This window comes from Podarcis vaucheri (genome assembly GCF_965113315.1).
Source record: "Podarcis vaucheri genome assembly, chromosome: 6".
Lineage (NCBI taxonomy): Eukaryota > Metazoa > Chordata > Lepidosauria > Squamata > Lacertidae > Podarcis > Podarcis vaucheri.
In genome coordinates this window covers 98,320,346-98,339,722 of record NC_138764.1, presented here as the reverse complement: position 1 = coordinate 98,339,722, position 19,377 = coordinate 98,320,346, and the positions used below count along the sequence as shown (strand labels likewise).

Below are 19,377 nucleotides of genomic sequence, written 5' to 3'. Positions count from 1 at the left end.
GTGCCAACTCCCTGGGTGCCTGAGCACCCACAAATTTTGGTGCCAGGGCCATGCACGCCACATGGCACCCATGGTCTCGGGGCCAAGCTGCCACTCCTGTAAGATACGTATGTTCTTCTGTGATAGATTTCAAACATTTTGTTTTCTTGCACAAAAGAGCGATGAAAAACAGCTGACTTACAGGAATTGGCTACCTCTTATTTAGTAGAAGGGGAATGTAGGATTAAAACAGGCAGCAGGGCTGTTGCACATACAGTGGTACCTCAGATTACATACGCTTCAGGTTACAAACTCCACTAACCCAGAAATAGTACCTCGGGTTAAGAACTTAATTCGTTCCGGAGGTCCGTTCTTAACCTGAAACTGTTCTTAACCTGAAGCACCACTTTAGCTAATGGGGCCTCCTGCTGCTGCTGCGCCGCCAGAGCACGATTTCTGTTCTCATCCTGAAGCAAAGTTCTTAACCTGAAGCACTATTTCTGGGTTAGCGGAGTCTGTAACCTGAAACGTATGTAACCCGAGGTACCACTGTACATTTATCATTCAGTAAAGCATTGGGTGGCAAATTTCCTGCCCTGCCCAGTAGCCATCACAGCCTGAATGCATCAGGACACTGTAGCAGCTGAAATTACCACAAATACATTTTGATAGTGGCAATTCACATATTCACCTGCAAATTGTCAAGTATTAGGTCTTGCGATACTGCAGCAAGCTAGAACTTACCTTTCCACCCAGCCATCGCTATAGCAAACTTTGGTGGGGAAGTATGGATAGGACTGTCGTCCAAATGGAGTCACCAAGAAACAACGGAGCTATCCATGTTCTTGCAGAAGCCGCAAAAATCCACAAAATAAATCTTCAAAACAGCCCAGTGAGCTAGCCAGCAAAAGAATTAGATGCAGCCGACAGCATTATGTCAGTAATATATTCTATAATACATGGAAGTCCTGAGAGGAAATTGTTCTTTTATTTTTGCAACAACTGTAACATTAGGCTAGGAAAACCCAAGGGGAAAGGTGATTTCTTTTGGAGATAGGTACTTAAGAGAAAAGAATTTAGCTTAAGTAACATTTCCTCATTGTGGAACAGCTGCCTCTTCCAGAAGTTTAACATTTAAAAGTAACAATTATGTAAATATAAATGGTAATGCATATATTTATTTAGAAGCATTTATGCTGTATGCCGCTTAATATTTCAAAACTCTCTTAATGAGTTTGAACTGTTCTTGGCTTTTATCCTAGAGATTCAGGACCAGCCCAAACTAGCAAAACGGAACGAATTTTTTTTTTAATACTCAAAGCAATTAAGCAAAACAAAAGTCATATTTAAATGTGTTATGGTTCAAAGGAGGGTGCAATATGTGATTTTTTTTTAAAAAAGTGTATGTGTAGCCGGACTTTTGCAAATTAGGGTTTACAATCCCAGGAGTTTAATCCCATTTTATGAACAGATGTGCAAGAAGCGAAACCTGCCTTTGCAATTGGAGGCAACGGCATTCATGGGGGTTTTTTTTGTTTTTTTTTTTTTTTGTTTTAGTTTTTCAGTGTACTGTATATCCTTGTGGGAAACGCAGAGGATAATTTATGATTTGATGTGATTTCTATACGGCTTTATGCGGTTTTTATTTTATTTTTTTAAAAAAATCTTTTGTGTTGCCCAATAGGGAGCGGGATGCTCTGGATCAACGATCCAAGGGGATCTTGTCCTTGGAGAGATGCTGCTGCTGCTGCGCCCAGTATCTCTCCAAGGAACCCCTTTACCTAGGAGCAAGCCCCGCAGGATTCAGCGGCGCTTACTTCCGAGTAGACATGGATTGGATCGAGCCCCTCATGCTTAAGGGACAGGCCCGCCGAAGCCGACGGGGCAAGAAGCTTCGGCTCCCGAACGCCTCACATCCCTTGGCTTCCAACGGGCCTACTCGAGAGGAGCAGCAGGATTCGAGTCTGGCCTCCAAGCCCCCCAAATAGAATCATAGAATCATAGAGTTGGAAGAGACCACAAGGGCCATCGAGTCCAACCCCCTGCCAAGCAGGAAACACCATCAGAGCACTCCTGACATATGGATGTCAAGCCTCTGCTTAAAGACCTCCAAAGAAGGAGACTCCACCACACTCCTTGGCAGCAAATTCCACTGTCGAACAGCTCTTACTGTCAGGAAGTTCTTCCTAAGGTTTAGGTGGAATCTTCTTTCTTGTAGTTTGGATCCATTGCTCCGTGTCCGCTTCTCTGGAGCAGCAGAAAACAACCTTTCTCCCTCCTCTATGTGACATCCTTTTATGTATTTGAACATGGCTATCATATCACCCCTTAACCTCCTCTTCTCCAGGCTAAACATGCCCAGCTCCCTTAGCCGTTCCTCATAAGGCATCGTTTCCAGGCCTTTGACCATTTTGGTTGCCCTCCTCTGGACACGTTCCAGTTTGTCAGTGTCCTTCTTGAACTGTGGTGCCCAGAACTGGACACAGTACTCCAGGTGTGGTCTGACCAGAGCAGAATACAGTGGCACTATTACTTCCCTTGATCTAGATGCTATACTCCTATTGATGCAGCCCAGAATTGCATTGGCTTTTTTAGCTGCCGCGTCACACTGTTGGCTCATGTCAAGTTTGTGGTCAACCAAGACTCCTAGATCCTTTTCACATGTACTGCTCTCAAGCCAGGTGTCACCCATCTTGTATTTGTGCCTCTCATTTTTTTTGCCCAAGTGCAATACTTTACATTTCTCCCTGTTAAAATTCATCTTGTTTGTTTTTGCCCAGTTCTCTAATCTGTCAAGGTCGTTTTGAAGTGTGATCCTGTCCTCTGGGGTGTTAGCCACCCCTCCCAGTTTGGTGTCACCTGCAAATTTGATCAGGATGCCCTTGAGTCCATCATCCAAATAACGAAAGTAATGACCGCGACTGGCAGCCCTCCACACGCAGGGAGTAAGTACCTCGCACTGTGGGGAGCGGCCTCTTAAGGGAACGAAACACCTGAGGGAATGAGGCGAATGTTTCATTCCCTCAGTATGTATTCATTCTTCGCAGGTGAGGAACCTGCGGCCCATGAGGCGCCATATTGTGTGTGGAGGAAGCTTTGTAACGGCGGCGGCGGGGGTGACTTAATGCACCCCCCCCCCAAAAAAAAACCCGTCCATTACATGCAAGCTTATGACGGGGGAATTCGCTTCCTATGGCAGGGAATAACGTGGAGGGATTTTTGTGTTTTGTTGTTTGGGGGGGTGGAGAGCAGAGACCGTGAGGCAGAAGACATGGCTGACGACAGTTGAACCCCCTATCCCTAAAGGCGCTCACTGAGGGAGCTGGCGCGGCCGTTGCTCCCTCGGCCTCCAAGGAGGCGCGGGCGGGGCTTCCCAACGCCCCTCCCCTCCGCGGTTTTGGCCGTTGGAGGGGTAGTTTGGGGAGGCGGGGCTTCGGGGCCCCTCGGGGAGCCCAGGGGCCGTTTGGAGGCGGCGCGAGGGCTGAGAGGCGGGTGGTGGGCGGGGCCGCCCTCCCGTCGGTTGCTAAGGGGGTGCTCGGTTACCTGGTTTGGGCCTGCCCTCGGAGGTGGGCAGGTGGGGAGGCTGACGCCATTGGTTACCTGCCTGGAGCTGGCCAGGTTTCCTCCTCAATTCGCATCCCACTCCCAGAAAGGAGCTTTGATTGCATGCTTCACCTGCCACAGGAGAAGAGGGGGGGGGGTCTCATTCAGAAGGGGCTCAGTCCCTCTTTCCCTTTGAAAAGTTTGATTGCCAGGGGCTGAAGACACCCTCTAATTGTTTTTAAAAATATTATACTATGCATTTTTAAAGGGTGGTGTGCAATTATCTTGTGCTTTCACTTTTTGGCTCTGGGTTTTGAAGTACCCTGTGCTCCTTTAAAAAAAAGACTAGGACCCCCTTTCCCTCCCCCAAACCCATCCACACACACACACATCCCAAGGGAGGATTGGATATTTCATTTGGTAGCTTTTAACTTCAGGCACTTTTTGGAGAATGTAATGTTTCATTTTTTAAAAAACATTGAGCCACTCATATGCTTTGGATGCCATCAGTGTTTTTTAGCTGGTGATAGCGCTGTCAAGAATTGGGAAAGTTAATGTCCCGAGGAAGTAATGGAAGCATAAGGCAATGCAACAACTGTTTTGTGCAGGCTAATCAGCGCATCATTAAAAGCACTAGCTCCTGATTGCACCTATTATTTGCAAAGTTTTGCTGCACCAAGCTGGTGGTGTTTACTCCCTGTTCATTCAGCTTTCTGAAGACTTTGAGGCATTGGTATTTGCCAGTATCATGTCAGACTCAACCTCCAAGGTGTCCGAAACTTCCAACCCTCGGGCTGTGGTTACAGATCCAGCTTCTACTGCTTCTGCTGCTGAAGGCCCAGCAGATTCCTCTTTTGGTGAGCAAAACCTGAGCTTCACCACCACGGATCTCAGCCTGGTGGAAATGACAGAAATAGAATACACACAACTTCAGCACATACTCTATTCCCATATGGAGGCGCAAGCAAATGAAAACGAAGCAGAAAATAGGCTGAATTCAAGCTCCATCTCCACTAACAATCCTGCAAATCAATCACAATACCTGTCATCATCTAGTAACAGTCTAAGTGGCCTTTCATCAAACAGTTCTGGAAACCAGTCACTTTATCCCATTATCTGTCAGTCTGGTTTAGCCTCTGACAGCAATTTCATGGGTCCTAATCAGTGTCTAGGGCACATTGACTTCCAGGAGCTAAGAATGATGTTGCTCAGTGAGTCTAGCATCCCTCCAAACCAAGCTGAAAAAACTCCTAATAGCAGCTCTGTGGAGATGACTGGGCAGAGTTCAGTTAAAGCCAAACATAGTGAAAACTTGGGTGGGCTAAATAAAGAAAATTTGCCTGTGGAAAATTCAGCACCAATTCTTGAATCCAGAGCCAAATCTGCAGTCCGTGTTCGATTGGAAGACAGATTCAACAGTATCCAGGCTGAACTTCCCAGATGTCAAGAAACCCAGGAAACTGGAGTAGCCATTAACAAGTGTGTTACATTTTTATTTCCTTTAATCTCAGCTTAATCATGTATATTAACTGTGGCCTCTGTCAATCGAACATACTAGGGTGCATACCCAAGATGCTTTGCATTTATTAATAAGGAATAATTCCAGTCTGTAAGTTCTGATTTCTATCAATTAAAATTGTGTGGATTCACCGTTTGATACATATATACAAAGGGGCGGATAGGCAAGAGTAATTGGTAGTAAGTGATTTTAGACGTGTCTCCAATATTCCTTGACTATATCATGTGTGCGTCCTAGATCTTACCTGATGTTAGAAAAACTAGCATTTAAACTGAGCCACACTATAGCGTATATGTAAGCTTTCAGGATGTTCCTCAAGTTCTTTGGATCTACATGATTTTTTTATCTCCTGCACTTTCAGTTTTGCTGCTATACGAAGACCACTAGAGTGCAAGCTGTGGCAAAATGCCAATTACTTTTACTTTTGAGGAAGCTCTAGCTCTGGATCTCCTGTATCAAGTGGGGGATTATACCAGAGTAGGAGGATCATGTGTACTGAGTGAAGTCTTCTGTTTGAAGGGCTTCTGGTTCAAATGTGTTTAATTATAAATAAGCATTAGAAAGGAAAGCAAAGGTCTTGAAGTTCTGCATCAGTAGCAACTGGAAACAGACTAAGCAGGCACACAAGACACCTAGTCACTGTTTTGTGAGATTTTCATATAAAAATTGCATTTGTATTGAAATTGTGGTAATTATTTCTAAATTTGCATTTTTGCATATAAATTAAAACATGCAGCTTATGGGCAAATCTGTTCTCCTCTATTGTGGTGGTGTATTTCATCCTTTTGGCAATTCATAAGTTGCCACTCTAGACCAGGTGGTCTACAAGGCCCCCTCCAATTCTTTGATTCTGTATCAATTCTATATCAAACTGTAGATTTTAAGATTTCAGTGTCATTACATTATCCACCTGTGGATGGATCCATCAGCATACTCACACTCTAAAAACTGCAGTGTGCAACTTTTCCAGCAACTTGCTTCTTTTATTTATTTGTGACTGGCATCATTTGATGAACATGGTTAAAGCCAAGCCTTGGCTGGTGGATTTATACTGCACTTTTCTTTTTACAATAACCCTAAATTCTGAGTGCCCATGAAGTAAGCCCATAATGCTGAACTTATAGTTGCAATCCCACCAGCGATTGCTACCATATATCACAGCATTGCAAGTCAGTACCAACCAACCAACCCAGACTTCCTGTCCATGTACCCAAGGGCCACTCCACACCATGTGCCAGCAAAGCTGGGTTTGCTACACAACAGGGAGCTGCAGGCAGCCCAGGTGTATGATGTGTCCTTTATTTACATATAATAAAAATGCAAATGTTTCATCACACTGCAGTTCATCTGGCCACAGACAGGTGGTGCTGTGAACTATAGTGCGAAAAAGGTGGTGGATGGGTGGCCCAGGCAAGCTTCAGTGGGACAGTCAGAACAGGCTGTAGCAGTTCCCCAGGAGCTTCCCTGCTCTGCTGGCTCCTCCACTTGGCAGCTGTGGGGTTCTTGCTCCCATGATCCAGAGCCCCAGGCTAGTTGGTGCCACTCCAACTTGGGGATCTTCTGCTTCTGCCATGGCTGATTAGAAGCATGGTAAGGTCTTCTAGTCTGCTGCTGTTGCCACCAATTAAAATGAAGTTGGCCTGGATAAAGCAGCAGCAGATCTTCAGCCTGACCTGCTGCTACTTCTGGCCTCCTTCCTTTGCCTGCCAGGCCAACTCATCATCCCACCTGGCTGTGCCAGCAACATGAGGTGGAAAGGGGAAGATCTTAGGAGAGCTGAGCTCTTTGCTTGAGGACGGGCACATGGTTTCCATCCCGTGGAAACCGCTTCTCCCAGCGTTGCTCCTGGAAGCTGCCCCACACAGATGCTTTCTACCTTTGACATAGGAGATGGAAGGCAGCTGTGCTTGGAGGCTATGAAAGCCTTTTGCAATCCTACCCCCTTTCCCTGTTGCACCTCTAGCATCATGGGTGCAGAGGAGAAGGGGAGAGGATTGCAAAGGGCTTTGCACATCAGAGGTGCAAAGAAATGTGTGGGAGGCTCATAAAGTCTTTTCCCATCCTCCCCTTTTCATCCTCCAAGGTTGCAGCTTGAAAGGAGGAATGCAGAGAATGAAGAATGCTGCCACTGCTGCTGTAAAAAGCAAGAGAGAATCCTGCTGTTTAGAATACAGGCTACTTTCTGTCTTCGCTCAGCTCCAATTCCCATTGGCCCCAGCCAGCATGACCAGTGCTCAGGGATGATGGGATTTGTAGTCCATGTACATCAGAAAGGCTGTAGGTTCCCCATGCCTGAATCATTAGTTTATATGTTAAAATATATGTTTGAGATGGGTTATATTAGAATTCTGAACCTATACTGGGTTGTCTACTGATGTGGAAGATTATGCAGCAAAATGGCTATTCTAATCCAATCATTTCAAATAAGTGCCTTTGTTTATTCACTCCTTTTATAGTTTAGTAACTCTAATTCGCCATCCTTCAGAAGTGATGGGTGTTCCTCTCCACCAGCAACAGAACAAATGTACCACATTAGTGAAAAATAAGACTGCTGCTACTACGACTACTGCATTGCAGTTTACATGCCCACTGTTTAATCCGAATGTTGCTTCTCCTGTAACTGGAAATGCAAACCCTTCACAAACACAGGTTGGTATTTTTGAATTATTATTATTATTTAAATTGCAGCTGTTTGGTTTCAAAGCTTTATATTAGTCATAGTAAAACTTCTGAAGAGAATGCAGTAAACAAGAGAATTGTCAATCTGAGTTTTGAACTGTAAAGTTATCTGACACTTGTTTCATGTTATTTGGTGAAATAAATTAATTAGCATTGGCCAGGATATGAAGAACCATTAGTCCAAGTAGACTTTAGACTTGTTTTTCTTGAGCAGAAAAAAATGGCTGCTTATCTGTTCTTGAATTCATGTCAACGTCTCTGTCTTCATTCTTTAGCTTCTACTGTAAAGTTCTTTCAATACCTTCTTATAATCGTGACACTTATCTTGAGTTGTAATCTTATTTTTTTATAACTCCCATTGCTCTTTTTCACTTTGATTTGTCAGTATTTGGAACAACCCTCTCTTCCCAAAATTGGAAATTTGCATCTTACATAAACCTTTCTAGACTGAAAGCTATTCAGATGAACTATTTCTTTGCCGGTCTTTTAAAACCCATACCTTACTATAATACTTTGTGAAGTTGGCAGTGGTAATAGCCTAAGAATCATAAATGGTATTTATATTAGGATGAGAGACAGAGCTGAAGTCTACATGTCAGGTTGTATTAGCAATGAGATACAAATTGTAAAGCACTTTATTCATTGAACAGGGCTTTATAAATTTCAAAAAGTATTGCAATGTCTAGCCTAGAGCTAATATAACAAAAAATATGAGCATCATCCAATATCTAGACGCTAGATTATAACTATAAGGAATGTGATCCAGGGTCTGATCAGCACAAGGTTTACTTCTAGTGCAATGGAACTTCTCCCCTCACCCTATGAACCCCTAAATCTGTTTTAGGGGTTCCCACAACCTTCCAGAGCAGTTTTAGAGAAGGCATGGGGTGTGCTTGGGAGAGGAGAGGGAAGATTGTCACCTTGCACAGAGAGGACAAAGTAGTCGAATTCTGCCCCCAGTAAATGAGAGGGCCAATTGTAGTTAAAATTAACAACTTCATGACTAAAAGGGCAATCCTAACCATGCCTACTCAGAAGTAAGATCTGTTTAATTCAGTGGTGCTTACTCCCAGGTAAGTGGGTTAGAATTTCATTGAAATTAACCATTTCATTACAATTAACCATTCCATGACTAGCAGCAAATCCAAACTCAAGATTGGAATAGGCAGTTCTTTTCTGAGTACAGTGGTACCTCGGGTTACAGACGCTTCAGGTTACAGACTCCGCTAACCCAGAAATAGTACCTCGGGTTAAGAACTTTGCTTCAGGATGAGAACAGATATTGTGCAGCGGCGGTGCGGCAGCAGCAGCAGGAGGCTCCATTAGCTAAAGTGGTGCTTCAGGTTAAGAACAGTTTCAGGTTAAGAATGGACCTCCAGAACGAATTAAGTTCTTAACTCAAGGTACCACTGTATGTGGAGTCATTGGATGGTGGAAGGAGAAGCTTAGCAGGAACAGCACCAATTCAACTTTAGGACTACAATGCCTGTATTGTTCAATAAAAGGGGAGGATGGCCAACATGATTTACAGTTGGCTTCATTTCATACTGATACATACATTTTCTTTTAGAGCTCTGGAGCCTCTGTTCTGGAAACAGCCAAACATCAAGATCTTGGGTTACCTCGAGCTTTTTCTATTTGTTACCAGCAGGAAATTGAGGCTACAAAACAGACTGTTGGGCCTAGAAATAAGGCACTGCCTGAACATGTTTGGATTAAATTAGGAGGTAAATTGCTGAATTTTGACTGTTTGTTGTCAAGTAATTCATTCTGATTTGTTGTTCAAGTAATTCCTTCTGATTTCTTAAGTTAGCTTTTTTTCAGAGAAGAGTAATCAAAGTATCATGCTTCTGTTTGATAATATGCTTAATAAAAATGCATTCGCCAAGCATTTAAGGCTGCTTAGCTGTCTTGGAAGCTAGGAGGAAGCCCATGTAACAATTATCTTTTGCATGGGGTGGTTGGGTGAAATGGGGTTTTTAGTGCTATGCGTGCCCTTGGATGAAGTAACAGAACTGGAGGAAGTAACACAGAGCTCCAGAGAGAAACTGGCAAACAAATCCTTGACCAGCCTTTTGCTGCCTTTTCTGAGATCTAGCTGTGATGGGTGCTCCAGGTTCTAGACCTTTGAGGCTCTGAAGCAGAGAGCCTGGGGCCAACCTATGTATGTACCTTCTCATGGCACTTGCTGTGCTGCATTACATAGAAACGTTTCCACTACCATGTTAAGCAAGTATAGCCATTAACTAAGGTCTTAGTTTACTAATCATAGGGATTGATTTAAACAGTGGGGTAAATTTTAATTAGCAGGAGTGCTAAGAGATAAAATGCCCACTTGTTTATCTTTAAGGTTACTTTGGTTTTGGTTTGGTAGTAAAAAAGGGAACAACAGTGTTTGCTTATTTATTTAATTGCAAGGTCTCTCAAATTTCCTTCAATAGCTGTACTGATGTCTTTGCTAAGCTGCAATATTATTTAAGGGTTATTTACATGTAAATGATAGCCATGTTCAAATATATAAAAGGATGTCACATAGAGGAGGGAGAAAGGTTGTTTTCTGCTGCTCCAGAGAAGCGGACACGGAGCAATGGATCCAAACTACAAGAAAGAAGATTCCACCTAAACATTAGGAAGAACTTCCTGACAGTTAGAGCTGTTCGACAGTGGAATTTGCTGCCAAGGAGTGTGGTGGAGTCTCCTTCTTTGGAGGTCTTTACAACCATACAGTGGTGTAGTGTGGGTTGTCAGCACCCGGGGCAAGGCAAGTAATTTGCACCCCCTAACCTGTGGATTTGCACCCCCTAACCCTACCCCCCAGATGTTGCGCTTGGTGCGGCCGGGCCCCCCTGCACCCCCCCACGCTACGCCACTGCAACCATATGTCAGGAGTGCTCTGATGGTGTTTCCTGCTTGGCAGGGGGTTGGACTCGATGGCCCTTGTGGTCTCTTCCAACTCTATGATTCTATGATTCTATGAAAAAGCAACTAATTATTGATCCACCACAATTATTTTAGTGGTGGACAGCCTTAGAAGCAGTAAACCAAAGCTGAGCTTGATACAAGGTGAAATTTCAGTTCAACCATACGATTTACTTATGGCAAAAAGAATTATTATTATTATTATTATTATTATTATTATTATTATTATTATATCCCGCCCTCCCCAGCCGAAGCCGGGCTCAGAGCGGAACAACAATAAAAGTAACACAGTTTACATAAAATCACAATCAATTGAAATGTGTTCTGAAATCAATTCAATTCAAAATCAAATTAATGGCAACCATTGGGCTAGAGTTCTGTGAGGATTACTGAAAGAGGGGGTCAGACTGTGCCTTGGCGAAAGGCCTGGTGGAACAGCTCTGTCTTGCAGGCCCTGCAGAAAGATGTCAAGTCCTGCAGGGCCCTAGTCTCTTGTGACACAGCATTCCACCAGATTGGGGCCACGGCTGAAAAAGCCCTGGCTCTGGTTGAGGCCAACCTAACCTCCCTGTGGCCCCGGATCACCAAGATGTTTTTATTTGAAGACCGTAAGGTCCTCTGTGGGACATACCAGAAGAGGTGATCCCATAGGTACGAGGGTCCTAGGCCATATAGGGCTTTAAAGGTTAAAACCAGCACCTTGACCCTGATCCTGTACTCCACTGGGAGCCAGTGCAGCTGGTATAGCACCGGGTGAATGTGATCCCATGGTGAGGACCCTGTAAGGAGTCTCGCCACGGCATTCTGCACCCGCTGGAGTTTCTGGGTCAGTCTCAAGGGCAGCCCCACGTAGAGTGAGTTACAATAATCAAGTCTGGAGGTGACCGTCACGTGGATCACAGTGGCTAGGTCAGAGCGAGAGAGGTAAAGAGAAGAAAAATGGCAACACATTTCTTTTTCCTCTTGTTTTGCAAAGGAGATGCTATATGTAAGCAAACAATAAACAAAAGAAGTCGTAGTCGAATACAACCTTTGGACACCAATGTGCAGCGCAAACCTCTTGGTGATATTCAGAATGTGTGTGATACCCAAAACGCTGGCCCAGCTCATAGCACTTGGCAAGCAACACAACCAGCCCAGAGCACACAAAGTGGAACTCAAGGTGGTACCTCTCAGCGTCGGGAGAGACATAACCGGATGGAAAGAGACAGAAGGTAATTGCTAGTGGTGGCCTCTGAAAAGAACACCCTTTTGTGTTTGGTTCTTAAGTTATCAGGTCTATACAAATGAATTTGTTTTAATGTTAATTTGGTGTTGATTTACATGCCTCAATGTCATATATCTGGGTATTTATGACATTGATATACTGCCTTTCTGCCAGTGTACAATAGAACATATATTAAATAGTGGCTCATACTCCAGATACTGTACAAAAGGAGTGGGTGGAGTATGGAAAGGGAGGAGGAAAGTAACTAAATTTGAAGGAATGGGTTTCCCAAACCCAATACTGACTGTGAAGGCAGTTTGAAAACTGCACCAAAATCCTTATTTTTCCTTAGCTAAAATCCATTAACGAGCTCTGAGTCAATGTATAAACAAAAACCCGGCCGTGCTCAGAGCCCTCTCCTTTATCAGTTTGTGACGGCAGGGATGACCCTGACTGCACCAGTAGAACAGAGAAGACACAAAGCACCTTATTTATGTGCTGACCACAAAGACGCGCAGAACCAAAGTCTGGGAACAATGCCAGAAGCGTGTTCTCAGAGATGATGACCTCTTCCTCCAAGATAAGAGTAGGAAGTGGAAGATCCTATTATGGTCAGGAGTGCAGGAAGGAAATCCCTTTTATGGTTAAGAGTGCCGGAGCAGGAACATCTGTGATGTCAACCTGCGTGTACAAGCTGACGTGGCTGGGGAAGGGGGAGAGGGTGTCTGGAGGATATATATACTGCATGAAATTGTCATTTCTTTGGACTTGCTGTGGACTTGATCACGCAAGTGCCTTCTGCTATCCGGAGAGCAGAATAAACTCTTTCTTTGAACCAACCTCGGTGTCATTTGACTTCCTTCCTCCTGTCCCAGAGCAACGCAGACCCAATCGGTGAACTCCAATAAGGCTACAAATTAAGATATTAGCTGTTATTTCCACTGTCCGAGGCAGTATGCCTCTGAATACCAGTTGCTGGAAGCTGCAGGAAAGGTGTTGCTGTTGCACTCAGTTCCTGCATACGGGTTTCTCTCAGGCATCTGGTTGGCCACAGAGAGAACAGATGCTGGACTCGATGGGCCTGATCTAGGAGGCTTTATGTTATTTATGTTCTTATGTGGCTTCAATCACAGTCAACTTTATAAATATTTGCAAAATTTTAATACAAACCTTACAGGCTCACGTCCTATAACCAGAAAACCTAGGATTGATTTTAAGGATCCTTATGTCAGTACGCTTGTGGTCTTTGATTCAGCATTACAGGGAGGAATAATGAGCGTTTTGCAAGCCCGGGAAACCTATTATAACATGTGCGACTGATGCTTTGCCACTATTTTCATCAAATAATTGGCTTCTAAGTTGCTGCACCTAATTAATAAATGTTTTATGTTACCGTTTCAAGCACTACTAGAACTCTCCATGTTGTATGCAATTCTAGGCGCAGAATCAGGATTTGTTGCGATGAACTTAATCTTCTGGTTCCATTTTGCACTTCGGATACTGACAAGGCAACAACTTTACAATGGACAACAGCATTTCTAAAATATATTCAGGAACGACATGGGGATTCTCTGAAAAAGGTCAGTAAGTTTCACATAAATGTGCAGAACAAAATGCATTAAAGCAATAACCAAATGCCTCATGGAATTATGATAGGTAGCTTGACCATTTACTCCAGTGGATACAGGAACACACATCTTCAGTGGCCCATGATCTTAAGCAGGCTACAATCTCAGCCTCAGCCTTTAACTACCCCGTTCATTTGAAAAATGAGGATGAAAATAATCCTGTCATACATCAGAAGATTGTTGTATGGAAATCTAAACCTTATATATCTATTATTAAATATTATTTGGACATGCTCTCAACATTTTGGAAGTACTATATTGCAAGCTATACCCACCTAGTATTTTCACTTCAGTTGGCTCCCCCCAGGTTAAATAGCTCCATTTGGACACCAGCTATTGTGCTGACAATAATGGAAGGGCAGCTCTTTATTTCTGGAGCTGCTCCACTCTGAAATAAATGTGTGTTTTGTTTTTTAAATACCTTCAAAAGTTTGCTAGGATAAGCTAAAAGTTGCTTAGTAACCTCTCCTTTAGGGATAGCTGTGTGCCCACACTTTCCCCAAGGTTTGCTCTTTCACAAGTCCATATCGTAATTATTCTCTGTGTCTGCTTTTTAGGAATTTGAGACCGTGTTCTGTGGTAAAACAGGCAGACGACTAAAGTTAACAAGATCCGATTCACTAGCAACGTGCTCGACACAGGAGATTACTCAGAATGGCACACCTATGGAGATAAAATAGTTGGCTCTCTCTAGTCAAAAACTGGTGTAAAGGGTGAACATGCAAGGATTTGTATGAACTTTTAATTCAAATTCACCTGCTGGACTTCTCTTATGACTTACTGTACTTTGAAAAATACATAAGTGTTAAAGAAATGACACACTTTATTCCAAACAAAGAAGAAAAGCAAGATACCAACAACATTTATTTATTAGTGCTGCCCTAAGAAAAGCGTTGCACCAGAGGGAAGTAGAAAACAGCAGTACAAGCTAGTAACCCATTTTCTATATTTTTGTTTGTTTGTTTGCCAAGTATAATATAATTCAGATGTGTCAAACAGCAGCTTGTTCTTTTCAACCTTGTACACACTTGTACTGATATAGATAATTGTTAGAATGTCGTAACAACCAGTTTGGAAAAAGAAGAAATGTAACTAGTTTATAAATTATATAAAATATAGTAACTTGTATATAGTAACTGAGATTTGCCTCCCATTTCAAAATGTTCATACCTGTGAAACTAAAATATATAGAAAAAGCTTTTTGACAGTGTGTTATAAATACACTACTATTTAAAATATGTTTTGCATTCTCCAACGATTTTTAGTGCAGGATACAGTCAAGGAATTATCTGCTGCACAAGTACCCACTGAAATGAACAGGAGAAATACAGCTGTGTGCTCTGGTGCAAATCTGATTTATTTCAATTGGGCTTCCATACGGAAAAAAAATCCAGATAATTGCATGATTTCAGTGCAAAAGTGGTATTTTGTAAACAGTACATGATTTTTAAGTGCACATAATATTTTCTTTTTTAAAAAAGACTAGTATTAGCAGTATGTGTTAGGAAAGCTGAAGCATTTGAGAAATAGTATATTTATTGAATTGAAAGTGGCTTCATTTATCTATCAAACAGATGATGCCAGTAAGTATTTCTTATACAGAACTCATCCCAAAATAAATACTGTTTAAATCACGGATATTCACATTTGTGTAGCACCTTTATTTCCAATCAGCAAGGGGAAAAATAAAAGTATTAACAAAACAAGCCTATTATAAAACAGGCAAACACAATGTTACAAAAAAAGTGATTTTTTTTCCTTTAAAAAAAATTACAATAATGCATATACTAATTTTGGGCAGTGTTCATCTGTAATGTAAAATGTCATTACTAAATATAATATGGAAATGTCTGAAATTAACCCAATGTAAGAGAGAGATACATTCTACCTCATATAGAATTTATTGGGGGGGGGGGAATTACTTGTGGTACATATCTAAGAGATAAGGCCATTTGGCAAGCTCTGTGTACCGCAATGCATTTGTGGTTCCCGTTGTGCAGAGACTGTTCCCTATGCTGCTGGGACAAACCACCCTTGAAAACTGGGAGGATCTTCAGAAGAGACTTCTGACACAGTATAGAGATCCGCCTTAGGAAAACTCTGGTGTGCACATATAGAGGGGCTCTTTGGATTGTGTCCATCGTATGAACAATCAGGGTTGTCAATAGTTCTATCTGAATAATGTTTATTTAGCCCACTACTTCTACATTTACTTGACACAGTCCAACGAAGCATGCCAACTTAGCTGGATGGAGTTGTTCCTGGTCAAGTGATGAGGCTGTGTGTGCATAGCCCTGGCTAGATAATTGTGCCTCTTGCTTATCTGACCAGGATTATCCCTCTGCAGCTCTGGCCTCAGCGCTCACGCATAATAAGGTTGGAGCAGAGTTTACCATTAACAGAAACTGGCGCAGGTTCGAGCCATCCTAAAAACTGCATAAAACACAGTCCAGTTGATTTGTGGTGGTGCTGGGGAAAACACCTCTTATATCAGAATAAGTGGGGAAGTCTCTCTTCAGTGGGGCAAGGAGCAAACAACAATGTAGTGAAAATTGGGGAACAATTGTAGGGGATATAGTACAAATTTCCATCTGACGATTTCCTGTTTCATTGAACTAAAACAAAATCTCCATTTCATTCATTCTTACAGGAGAACTGCCCCTCCAAATTTTTCAAAGGGTGGTTTCCTCTTCACGTATGAACAATTTGCTTAAATACTCCGTACCCTTTTTCTGACTTCCATTAAATGCAGTTTTATGACTTTTTGGATTTTCCTCCAGCGACAGCTCCCATGCAGGCAGATGTATCACAGATTCCTGGAGTTCCCTGGACTCCAATTGCACCTGGTCTTCCAGGATCCCCTGGCAACCCAGGTTCACCAGGAGAGCCATCCCGGCCATCTTTACTAGTCCCTGGGACACCCGGCGGACCTTTTCAGGGGGAAAGAGATAAAGGTTCGGCATGATATTCTGCACTTTCTCCTGGATAAAATTATTGGTTGCAAAACATAGTGCTTGCTTAGATGGGCAACTTCCCGAAAACCACATGTACGCCACCCTGAGTTCCATGACAGAAGATAGATTTATTATAAAATAAATAGAAACCTTCCTACATTGCAGTCCATGTGAAAACACCCCCCCCCCAAAGCTGCTGTTTGCATCAGGAGGGAAGCTCTCATTGGCATCAATGGGCAGTCCCCGCCTCCCATTGCAAATAGCAGCAGAAGGTGGGAAACAGTTTTTAAAAAGAACCATCCCTATATACAACAATGTTGAGCAGAGTCATCGGCCCCTGGCAGCTGTTTTTAGTGTTTTAAAAAGATATATTCAGAGGCAAATCAGTATTCTCTCCTCCAAGGTAAATCAAACCTAAGACGTGCTTCCCTTGCTTACTTCTCACGGCTCAGGGAAGTGGGGAGCACACAGTTATATCAGCACCCGGTCAACTTACCTTGAGGTCCCTGATCTCCATCTGGTCCGTCAACACCTTTCCCCATGGCACCTTTGTCTCCCCTCTCGCCATGGTCACCTACAGCATAAACGACTTCAGTTGAGTAGTGGTCCAACAACATATGGAGATCCAAGTTTGGGAAACACTGGGCTAGAAGTTTCTCACTACTGATGCACTCGTCTGCTATATTATTTATCGGGCAAGTTTTATACGCTGCTTAATTAACAAAAACCTTTAAGCACTTTTATTAAGTTAAGCTATGTTGAATGCTGCATTGGAGGCACTGGGCAGAAAAGCAGACTATAAACAAGCCATTTTTCACCTTCTCACCCATTGCCTTTTCCTGTAAGACCTATTGCAGTCGTTAAGAGTCGTCAACAGGCTCATCTCGGCTATCTGCCAATCTCCCATTCCCACCACCCTTCTGAGTAATACCCCTCCCCACCTTCTCTCTATATAGAAGGATCTGGCAACTTCTGTTTCAGTGTATCTGAAGAAGTGTGCATGCACACGAAAGCTCATACCAAGAACTAACTTAGTTGGTCTTTAAGGTGCTACTGGAAGGAATTTTTTTATTTTGACTATGGCAGACCAACACGGCTACCTATCTGTAACTATAAACAAGAAATGAGGCATTTGTAGTATTGCCTTACTCCCAGAGCTCTACTCTTGCAAACATATGCAAGCCTGAACACTGCATTTCCACCCGTGACCGTCCTTCAGTTTATCCACTGGGAGCACATATGGTTGTCTTCATAAATTGGTAGATTCCCACATCATTTGGGAAGCACCCAACTTGATACAAGCTGCAAACCTGGGAAGCAAGCCCCACTCAACTCAGAGGTGTTTATTTCCAAACAGGCAGGCACAGGACCGAGTTTGCGGTCTTTCGCTGGCACTCGCTGGTCTGCTTCCGGTGTCAATCTGACTCACCTCTAGGACCAGGGTCTCCTAGGTCTCCTGGTGGTCCTCGATATCCGGGTGGGCCACGAGCTCCAGGGTGCCCAATAATTCCCGTTGCCCCGGGAGGGCCTGGGGGGCCAGCAGGCCCAGGCCGCCCCGTCATTCCAGGAGCGAGGGGCTTCCTCAAGTTAGCAGCTAACTGTGCAATTTGCTCTGGAATTGAAAGCAATAATGGACTGGTTTCAATATCATCAATTATACAAGACATTCAAAATAGACAAACAAAAAGGTTTCGCCAGAGAGACTTCCAGATTCGAAGCCGAAATAGTAAATTCTAAATCTAAAACACTCTCCAAAGCATACCGACTCCTCCTTGACTGGGAAGGAGGAGGAGGTCACTGCAGCCATGGTTAAATGGGCGCAAGACTTTGGGTACAAGATAACCATGAGACAGTGGGAACATCTGTCGAAAACAGATTGGAAATTTACAGCTTGTTACTCACTCTTTAAGAGAGAACTTCCTTAAAATGCAACATCGGTGGTATCTAACCCCTTGGAAGCTCTCCAAAATGTATAAAAGTGTACCAAGCAAATCTGCATTGGCTCCCAGTACGTTTCCGAGCACGATTCAAAGTGTTGGTGCTGACCTTTAAAGCCCTAAACGGCCTCGGTCCTGTATACCTGAAGGAGCGTCTCCACCCCCATCATTCAGCCCGGACACTGAGATCCAGCGCCGAGGGCCTTCTGGCGGTTCCCTCATTGCGAGAAGTGAGGCTACAGGGAACCAGACAGAGGGCCTTCTCAGTAGTGGCGCCCGCCCTGTGGAACGCCCTCCCATCAGATGTCAAAGAGATAAATAATTACTTGACATTCAGAAGACATCTTAAGGCAGCCCTGTTCAGGGAAGTTTTTAATATGTAACGCTGTACTGTTTTTAACACTGATTGGGAGCCGCCCAGAGTGGCTGGGGAAACTCAGCCAGATGGGCGGGGTATAAATAATAAATTATTATTATTATTATTATTGGAGGTGTAAAGAAAAACCAGGTAATCTATATCACATGTGGTGGCAATGTAAATAAATCGAGGTGTTCTGGGAGGATATCCATTCTGAATTGGAAAAAAATGTTTAAAAAAATATATTTCAGAAAACAAAACAAAAAAAATGAACTGTATGCTGCCTGGGGCAGATGAGAAGTGGAGGAAGCAGTTTGGGGGGGACCAGTATTTATGAATCTATGTACACTTTTAGGACAAGTCCATGCATTTTTCACCGTTCCCTGGGAAGAGGGACTGATTGTTAAACCACTCAGGGAATGGCAGCTCTGTGAGGCAAATAGGGGTTGCCTAACAACTCGCAGCACCTGTAACACAATACTATTCCCAGAAGTCTTGAGGTGGGGAGACATTGCTGCTTAAAGTGGTTTCAAATAGCTTTTAATGTATGGTGTGAATGTGACACATCCCTTGGGAAGACAGGTGAACTGATGCCAGTGTCCTGGAAGAAGCAAAGATCACCAGTATCGAAGTAATGATTCTTCAGCATCAACT

At 43.3% G+C, this 19,377-nt stretch overlaps 2 protein-coding genes and 1 long non-coding RNA gene across 4 annotated transcripts in view; 1 reads left to right on the top strand and 2 right to left on the bottom strand.

Annotated features, from left to right (window-relative positions):
- The window catches only part of LOC309534359, a 53,387-nt gene extending 51,874 nt beyond the window's left edge, over positions 1 to 1,513 (bottom strand). The window contains exon 1 of the long non-coding RNA XR_014220615.1: positions 724 to 1,513. This is a non-coding gene — a long non-coding RNA (uncharacterized lncRNA). The remainder of the gene's footprint in view (positions 1 to 723) is intronic.
- Positions 1,514 to 3,113: 1,600 nt separating this feature from the next.
- On the top strand, positions 3,114 to 15,112 carry TCFL5 (transcription factor like 5). The gene is made up of 6 exons (XM_082226156.1): positions 3,114 to 5,001; positions 7,498 to 7,690; positions 9,291 to 9,447; positions 11,616 to 11,853; positions 13,285 to 13,426; positions 14,032 to 15,112. Exons 1-6 carry the CDS (start codon positions 4,271 to 4,273, stop codon positions 14,152 to 14,154), a joined length of 1,584 nt encoding a protein of 527 aa, XP_082082282.1. The 5' UTR covers positions 3,114 to 4,270; the 3' UTR covers positions 14,155 to 15,112.
- Positions 14,297 to 19,377, bottom strand: part of COL9A3 (collagen type IX alpha 3 chain) — a 68,494-nt gene continuing 63,413 nt past the window's right edge. For both annotated transcript variants that reach the window (XM_082226033.1, XM_082226034.1), the window contains exons 31-33: positions 17,858 to 18,040; positions 16,925 to 17,002; positions 14,297 to 16,404 (exon numbers count right to left, since the gene is read on the bottom strand). In XM_082226033.1, the coding sequence (XP_082082159.1) occupies positions 16,229 to 16,404; positions 16,925 to 17,002; positions 17,858 to 18,040 (437 nt within the window). In that variant the 3' untranslated portion in view covers positions 14,297 to 16,228. The remainder of the gene's footprint in view (positions 16,405 to 16,924; positions 17,003 to 17,857; positions 18,041 to 19,377) is intronic.

Excerpts from the sequence above, each read along its gene's own strand:
- TCFL5 (XM_082226156.1), top strand. The coding sequence starts at position 4,271 with ATGTCAGACTCAACCTCCAAGGTGTCCGAAACTTCCAACCCTCGGGCT. Across the intron at positions 7,691-9,290 it reads CAAACCCTTCACAAACACAG|AGCTCTGGAGCCTCTGTTCT; the intron begins GTTGGTATTTTT and ends ATTTTCTTTTAG. Across the intron at positions 11,854-13,284 it reads CGGATGGAAAGAGACAGAAG|GCGCAGAATCAGGATTTGTT; the intron begins GTAATTGCTAGT and ends ATGCAATTCTAG.